At 40.1% G+C, this 8,944-nt stretch overlaps 1 protein-coding gene across 1 annotated transcript; it reads left to right on the forward strand.

Moving 5' to 3' along the window:
- Nucleotides 1-581: 581 nt before the first annotated feature.
- Nucleotides 582-2,058, forward strand: LOC104533579 (protein-lysine methyltransferase METTL21E-like; the record flags this gene model as incomplete). The annotated part of the gene is made up of 2 exons (XM_010190387.1): nucleotides 582-699; nucleotides 1,645-2,058. Coding segments are annotated over 2 exons (532 nt in total), but the record flags the coding sequence as incomplete, so codon positions are not given.
- Nucleotides 2,059-8,944: the final 6,886 nt, after the last annotated feature.

Here is an 8,944-nt window from a genome sequence, read left to right on the forward strand (position 1 = left end):
CTGTGGCTTTGCTTGCTGTAAAGGTTTGCTAGGCTTAAGGTAAGCACAGAGAACCTGAAAATAAACCAAACTGAAAGAATAAGGGGTAAATATATCGGTATCTTCTGAATCATTATGGTACTTAATTACTGCTAGAAATAATTAACTATTGGAAGAGTTAATGAGAGTTGTTATGTATTTTCTCTCACAAGCAGTCCTTTTATCAAGATGTCTTTGTGAAGGACATGTTTAAGCTCATCCAGAAGTAAGTGCAGTTATAAGCAGGAATTGCTGACTGGAATTTTATAGCACATGTTATGCAGCATGACAAATTAGGTAACTGCAGTTGTTCCTTCTGGCTGTAATGCTTTGCAATCCCATATTAAGTCAGGTTGTGGCATTTATTTTGTCAGCCTATAGAGCTCAAAGATCATAGTGAGTTGTGATCCTTTAGGACAGCGCTTGAATGACTATTGCTCATTTGAACAGACATGAAATTACAAAAGAATTTTTTTCCATGCTTTTAAATGACAATGCATATTTAGTGAAAGGGTTTATTTGATTTATTTGTTCAGTATGTTCATGGTTTCCCTCTCCTACAGGCTCTTGTTCTGTGTTACTTTTTGGAAACTAATTCTAAACAATACAATTTGGTTGACAAAAATGTGATTGAAATTGGAGCTGGAACTGGGTTGGTCTCCATAGTAGCCAGTTTACTGGGTGAGTACATGCCATTGCTCCTATGCTCTTGGAAACATCTCACAGATTAATACTGGAGGACAAAGTGGCTCAGTTCCTCTAAAATGCTGTTTGAAAGCTTCCAAGAGGAAGAAAAAATAAATTCCAAAAGGCTTGTTTGGAAACCTGTTCTGTTATTTTTTCTTTTTGTGTAAAGTTGTGAGTGTAGTGATGCGTGCTCATGTGTGACCTAGTCTAGGTGATCCTGCTCTGGCAGGGGGTTGGACTGGATGATCTTTTGAGGTCCCTTCCAACTCCTAATATTCTGTAATAATAGAGGTCCCAGTAGATAATGTTGTTATTAACAGTGTTAAACAGGCCACCAAAATAAGAAATTAGTGGCCTCACAAGATGTCAGTGGCAAACAGATGAAGCCAGATGTAGGCATCATCTTCCATTGACCAAGCAGCACTTGCATGCCAGGTCACTTTCTATTTATGTTCAGCATTTTCTTGCAGCAATTAATCCTTGATTTCTCTGCTACAGACACTGTTATGTTTTCTCTCATGTTAATCTATACATCCTCAAGAGTATTTTAATGGAAATTACTTACTACTTGAAAAGGAAAGAACCTGAGATATGCTTTAATCTCTTGCTGACTTTTTTTGGAGTCAGTAACTGGTATTCTTCAATCCTTAGTTGCTCACTGTACTTTTAACCAATAAGATATACTTACCACAGTAAGTATCTCATTTCTCCCTACCCAACTCCAGCTGCATTTAGATGGCACTCTGTAGAACTACTAGGAACCAAGTATTTATTTTAAGTCTAGTGGCTAATAGCTAGTGGGAGCATTTACAGTGTTCTGTCCCCCATCAGTGAGAACTAAGTGGTAAAATTGGTTCCTTGTGCAGTGGCTTTTGTGAATGAGTTTTTACTCAAGTCTTGAAGCATATTCAAAGATTGTTTGTTTTGTCCCTGTCACAGGTGCACTTGTGACTGCCACTGATTTGCCAGAACTGCTGGGAAACCTTCAGCACAACGTTCTCCAAAATACTAAATTGAAATGCAAGCACCAGCCTTGTATTAAGGAATTGTCTTGGGGAATTGATCTGGAAAAGAATTTTCCTAGGTCTTCCTGTCACTTTGACTACATTATGGCTGCCGATGTAGTTTACCACCATCCCTTCCTGGATGAACTTCTCCTAACTTTTGATCACTTGTGCAAAAATGATACTGTTATTCTGTGGGCTATGAAATTTAGGTTGGACAAAGAGAACCAATTTGTGGGCAGATTTCAGACACTGTTTGACTTGGAGGTGATTTCCAGTTTCCCTAGTTTGAGCATAACCTTGTATAAGGCAATGAGGAAAGGCAGGATGAAAAGTCAGACCTCCCAAAGTGATGGTCTGAAAGAGAGACAGAGGGGTGACAGTTCCAGCTGTTCTGCAACTTGTTCTCTTTTTAATAATTTCCATGTTAGCAGCTGGTAACACCTGCATGAATGACATTTTTAGAGAGCTAAAGCAGAACATCAGATTCCCAGTGCGTCCCCAACGAATTCCTAAATTCATTTTGCTGTTAGTTTTATACTGAAGAAATATGTCTTTGATATTTTCTTGACTTTTATGTGCTAAGTTAACAACACTAATAACTTTCATGAGTCTTACCATTATTGCTATGGGACATGTAATGAATATTTCCAATAGCTTTCAATTGCAGCTCTGAACAGTGTCTTATAAGATCAACCAATCATTTAAAACTTAAGACTATTATAAATCTTTGTGTTGAATCTGATCTTTCCCCATTCTCACCATTGCGTAAATCCTTCCTTTGAATAGCCTTTATAGGTCATTAAATTAGCTGGGAAAAAACTCCACCTGGGAAACACACTGTCATAATAAAGTGACTGAATATATTAGTTACTTTTTGATTTAATTATGCTTTTTCCCTCCTTCTATGTTTTTATTTAGATTCAGGGATTCTTCAACAGACAGCTGCACACATGAGGCAAAAGAGAGTTAAATGTTTTGTTGCTTGAACAAAGGTCTTGAATAAGAGGAGTACAGCATATCACCAACTGCCCTTTGAAAAGACCTTAAATTCTTGGATTTCTGCCCCTCCAGAAATAGACGGTTATCTGGACCTCAGGGAATAACAATGGAAAAAACAACAGTGGCCATCAAGAGAGGAGTCTGCACTGCTGACTGGTGGTGACTGGAGGTAGAAAACTAAACCAACCTGACACAGTGTAGCTGAGGAATGGGCAGGCTTAGAGGTTTTTTTTTTAATTTGTATATTTTATTATCTTTTATATAGGTAAACAAAATGCTTATCTCCTAGTCGCTCAGTACTGTGTTTCTGTTTTCAGATGTCAGAATAATGTCCTTGAAAGCCTATTGAGAATTGTCTTTTGGGAAGATTAATAAAATGATTCTTTGGACACCCCAAATTTTCTGATTCTGTAATTTTGTGTGAGAGAAATTTGAGTCCTTTGCGGGCTAGGAAAGAAGAAAACCCAACTCATGTGCTAATGACTCTGCAGAGTTTTGTGACCTCTGCTGTAGCAGGCAATTGTTTTAGTAATATGAGGGCTCTGGGGGCCGTCAGTCTTGTTATGGTTTAAGGGTTACCAGCCTGAAAGGGAAAGACAGGTGGTGTCTGTAGGACCCTGGAGGGTCAGAGATCAGTATTGTTCCCTCCCCTTTCCGGCCACAGTCTATAAAACCCGAGGTTTTCGTGGGCTTTTCCTGGCTTTCGTGGGCTGCTTCCTGTCGCATCTCGGGACGGCTGGGCCTAGCTCCAAGTGCTCGGCAGCATCCACCACCCTCCGCTCCCGGCACCACTGCGGTCCCTGGTGACGAGTCACAGCAGTCGCAGCAGCCACGAGGCACTGCTCGGACACTTCCACTCGGGACTACTGGGATCGGGTTTTGTATATAAATATCCTTTGTCCCGTATTAATTCCTTTTTCCTTTCCCCTGTTGTTTTCATTAAACTTGTTACAGTCTTAACTTCCAACCTTGTGCGGAGCAATTTTTTTTTTTAATTAATATTATTCTCTCTCTATTCCCTTCTCTTAATCCTCCCCCTGGGAGGGGTAGGGGCAATAGAGAGAAAATCCTTCTCTCTCTCTCTGACCCTTAAACGGAGACAGTCTTTATCTTTTTAGCTCCTCTTTGTACTCCCTCCAGGAGTTCTTTAGGTACTGTCAAATTTGAACATTTTTGTATAGTGGCTTCCAGAACATAGTAGTGTTTGTATCTCTTCTTGTGACAGATGCATGCTACTTATTTATTCTTCTGCCTGCCACAAGTATGGGGCAGAACTATGATAAATGTCTGGTTTAACTAGAGTGTGCCCTTACTCCCAGCCAAAGATTTGGTTTTCTTGGGACAAGGTTTCCCAGTGTTACAGATTAAGTGGTGCAGAGAGGGGAGTTTGAGCTACCACACTTTTCCATTGCGAGCTGGGGACTCCATGTGTGAAAGGAGGTGGTGAAGAGAATATTGTGGGAAGGATGGATGAGGATGTGGCAGGAGAGATCAGGAGGTGGAGGGAAGATTGCAGAGAAAAGGTAGCTGTAAGGTGAAGGTGAAATGGAAGAAGAGAAAAAGAAGTGTCAACAGTGAGACTGACTTTCAAAAGGGTTGGGAACCCCATAGCATGAGGGTAGACCATCTTTCTTGCTACTGACTGTAAGGAGGGCATCCTTCAAGAGTCACTGAGGATAACTCTATGAAAATACTAAAGCAATCAGTATTTGTCAGTCCAGGACAGTAAAATCAGAATTGTAGAATCACAGAATAATTTGGTCTGGAAAAGACATTTAAAGGTCATCTAGTCCAATCCCCCTGCAATAAGCAGGGACATCTTTAAATAGATCAGGTTGCTCAGAGCCCCATCCAACCTGACCTTGAATGTTTCCTGGGATGGGGCATCTACCACCTCCATAGGCAACATGTTCCAGTGTTTCACTGCTCTCATTATAAAACATTCTTCCTTGTATCTAGCCTAAATCTACTCTCTTTTAGTTTAAAACTCTTACCTTTTGTTCTCTCACAACAGGTCCTGCTAAAAATGTTGTCCCCATCTTTCTTAGAACCCCCCTTTAAGTACTGAAAAGCTGCAATCATGTCTCCCTAGAGCCTTTTCTTCTCCAGCCTGAACAACCCCAATTCTCTCAGCCTTTCTTCATAGGAGAGGTGTTCTATCCCCCAGATCATTTTTGTAGCCCTCCTCTGGAACTGCTCCAACAGGTCTATGTCTCTCCTGTGCTGAGGACTCCAGAGCAGGATGCAGTATTCCAGGTGGGGTCTCACCAGGGCAGAATAGAGGGGCAGAATCACCTCCCTTACTCTGCTGGTCACGCTTCTTTTGATGCAGCCTAGGATATGGTTGGCCCTCTGGGCTGCAGAAGAAAGGAAGCCAAGTACATTGATTCTACTTTCTGGCTCTCCTGCTGGGAGATAACATGTGAGATTTTGGCTTGGAGGTTATTAGTGAAAATCTTCTAATCCTCTCCAGTTAGTTTCTTGTGACAGGATTTGTAGGTAGAGGTAGTGTTTTTATTGGATCAACCAGTATAGCTAGAAAATGAGACTTTGTGCCAGCTGGTATGGATTATTATCTCTACTTACAGATAGCATTATGCTTATGTCCTTAGATCATTATAGCTGTAGAAAAACACAACTGCAGAATGGATATATTTTTCCCACACTATGTAATAGAAATAGTTCCATTTAAGTGAATAAACAAACACAGATCTCTGCCATTTCTAGATTTTGTCTCCCCACTTCCTTCCTCTTAACTCACTTGCAACCATTAAATCCACTGCAATTGAAACTCTAATCCTCACATCCCAAAGGGCATCTCTGTTTACAAATGTTTCATGGATAAATGGATTGGCATTGCAATTAATGGAACCAGTGAAAATATCTTGTGAACGCAACAGCGATAAAGGCTAAAGAGGAAAAGGAAGACTACAGCAAAGTAGTTAAGTCCAATCACCTTTAAATAGCTGTTCTGCCAATTATCCCTCCTATTTGGGCTGCAGGCTGTCCCCTGCTGAAGGCTGTCCTTCTGCTGAAGTCAACAGGAGATGTGTTCATAAGGCAGATTCAGAATTGGACCCTTTAGGCCCAACAGCTTGTTAATATTTACTGTAATGTAACATTAGTCCTGTTTCTCACAAGTCTGTCTAGCACCGCTGCGTGAAACTTCCTGGGAAAGCTCTAGGGACTGGCAGCTCTATTGTACAGCCACCTTTTGTCCTCTGCTATGATGGGCAGGTTATTAGCCATGAGCAGTGGAGGGTGGAGGTTGTGTGTGACATTTGCCTATGGAGTTTATTTCTGCTTTTTGAGAACAAGTCTCACATGAATGTCAAGTATTACTGACTCCTGAAGTCAGTCATAATTTTAATGATCACTTATTCTTTGTTCTGGTATTTCAAATAAAGAATCAAGTTGTCATTCAGTACATTATGTTGCTAATTCATATGGCATGTGCATCTGTAGTTTGTGAAAGGTGGAGCAACAAAAAAAGATCAGTGAAATCTGTGGGTGAAAGAGTTCCACTTAAGAGGAGTATCAAAGTGGCTGCCTAAGTTGGCAGGCTTTTACAGCATCTTTTAGAGTGTTATGGTAGTGATAATAATTGAAGAAATAAATTGGGATGTACAGTATGGGTTCAATCAACTCCTTGGATTTTCCATATTCCAACCCAAGAATAATTTATTGAGCAACAATATATTTAAGCAATTTGACAATATTTGTTAGATTTTCCACAAACAATACACTTGTTAAATGCTAATGTTTTCAGGAAGGGTTCTTTTTGTATAGAGTATATATAGATTCTTTACAGTGATTTACTTTACTGTTAATTATGTAACATCTTCATCAAGGTCTTTTACAAATCATCGCTTTTTCCTTTACAACATTAAAGTAACAAACAGTTTCAATATTGTATGGTTTCCATGTGGTTGCATTGAGGTTTTGGGTCTGTCATGTTGAATTATGATGTTGCAGCTCTGAGTGACTGGACTGAATTTGCACTATTAAACCCACCAATTTGGGTTTTTGCCTCCTATAACAACTGTAAGAAAAAGCTGTGTCTGCTGAACATTTAGAAAAAGCACTCAAATGACAGTACATATCTACTGTGCAAACCCCATTTTCATTTAGAAGCAGTAATAGAGACTCAGCCTAAGAAATACAGCTGCCAAAAAATACTCAAATGACTACCAATGGCACGTATGGCAGTTGAATGACTAACAACATATATTAGCTATTGTACAAGCACTAGTCAGTGTTAGGTGAGCAAAGATGACGAGCTGCCATGAGTGTCCTCTTTAATGGTGTATGGTATTAAAGATCTGTGGAGTATCTCAGCACATGAGACACAATCACCTGAAGAAATACTTCATTTACCATAAAACAGAGGATCCTGAAAAGTCAATGGGTTTAGAAGACCCAGATTCAGCTAACACCCTTTGAACTCTGGAGACTTGTACTGGACTTTTGCCCACTCATAGCCACTGATACCGCATGAGGTGATCTCAAATAAGTGCAGTGAGAAAGAAAGATAGATAGATGCTGTCAAGATATCATTGCACCATGGATGTTTTTCAGAGTTTGATATATTCATTCTTATAATAGCTATGTGACGTCAGGGAAATATTGTTACACAGGTGTAAAGCAAAGAGGGAACTGAGCTAAATGTCAAGTGAGACGTTCCATCACAGTGGAGAGTGCAGTATGAAAGTTCTTTGTCAGTGAAAATAATATTTCCTGTGTTCTATCTTGTTGGAATTTGCTCACATTAAGAAATTATTAAATTAATTTTATTATTTGTTAAAAAAGCCCAACTTCCATGCCACTCTGTAAATAACCCCCTTTATAACCCCCTTGTTAGGTAGTAGAAGGCAGCCATTAGATCCACCCCTTTTCTTCTCTTCAGGCTGAACAAACATGGTACTTTCTCTGGATTGCCTCAAGTTTTTTAAGATTTCTTTTACAAGTGATTCCACAGCTGGGTACTGGACTCCAGGTGGGGCACCATGATGACATGTAGTGGGGTAATAATTACTTTGAATTATCTGCTAGTTACACTTTTGTCAATACAGCTACCTTGCATCAGCTCCAAGGCCACATCACATCACTGTCTTTGTTCCCGTTCCATCAGGACCTCCAAGTCTTCTTCTGCAAAGATGCTCCTTAGCCAGTCAGCTCATAGCCTGTGCTGATGCATGATGTTAATCTGTTGGACTTCATGTACATTTTGGTGGCCTATTCCTTTAGCATGTCAGAGTCTCACCGAGCAGCAGCTCTGCCTTTATACCAGTTTGGTGACTTAATAGCATTTAATTTCAATATGTTTTATCGATTGGCCAGATCAGTGATGGAAACACTGAATGATATCAGTCTCTGTCCTGACTTCACCTGCATCACTCCTACAGGCTGCTAGCTGGGCTTTGATCTTTTGCTCACTGTCTTTTGAATATAAAGTTCCACTATTTTTTTTAACTACTCCACAGTCCATTCCTCCAGTCTGCATCTCTACAGCTGAGCTACAAAGCCTCTATAGGAAAAAAATGGGATAAAATTTATAAAAGAATAAAAAATTATAGCCACTCTCTTCTGCTTATCCACAGGACCAGTCATAGACAGTAATTATGTTGGTCATGTCCTTAGCAAATTTTTATTGCATCTGGCCAGTCCAGCACCTGCATCAAAAAAATTGATCCCAAAGCACTCCAGAAACCTCTTGAATTGCTCACAGTGTTTCAAATTGCCTTTCTAACATGCATCAACATTGGTTAAAGTCCTTCATGAGAACCAGGGACCATGATCTTGATGCTTCCTCAGACTGTTTAAAGAAGGCTTTGTCCACTACCTTGTCTCTGCCAGATGTTCTGTAGCAGATGTCCCTGTTGGTTTCCTCTCTGATTAAGCTCTTGGCTAGCCCATTACCTCATATATGGCAGGGTGCCATGCATTTGAACCTCTACCTCACATAGAATGCAATTTCCAGCCCCCTACCCCATCTTTCTCCTCTCTTCCTGTCTTTCTTAAAGACCTGTGGACCACAGCACTGCAGTTGTGCTGTTTATATGAAAGACAAGCCTTTAAAATATACCAGTGTGACTATTACTATCTCTGAGGAAGAATGGTAATTGGAAATCGAGAGACAAATTAATCAGGATTACTTAAGAGATGCTGCAGATTCTTAGGAGCTATCCAGACATTAAGTCTGAGTGTACTGAAATCCCGAGTGCTCATGTTCT

This window comes from Mesitornis unicolor, unplaced genomic scaffold, assembly GCF_000695765.1.
Source record: "Mesitornis unicolor isolate BGI_N332 unplaced genomic scaffold, ASM69576v1 scaffold6388, whole genome shotgun sequence".
Lineage (NCBI taxonomy): Eukaryota > Metazoa > Chordata > Aves > Mesitornithiformes > Mesitornithidae > Mesitornis > Mesitornis unicolor.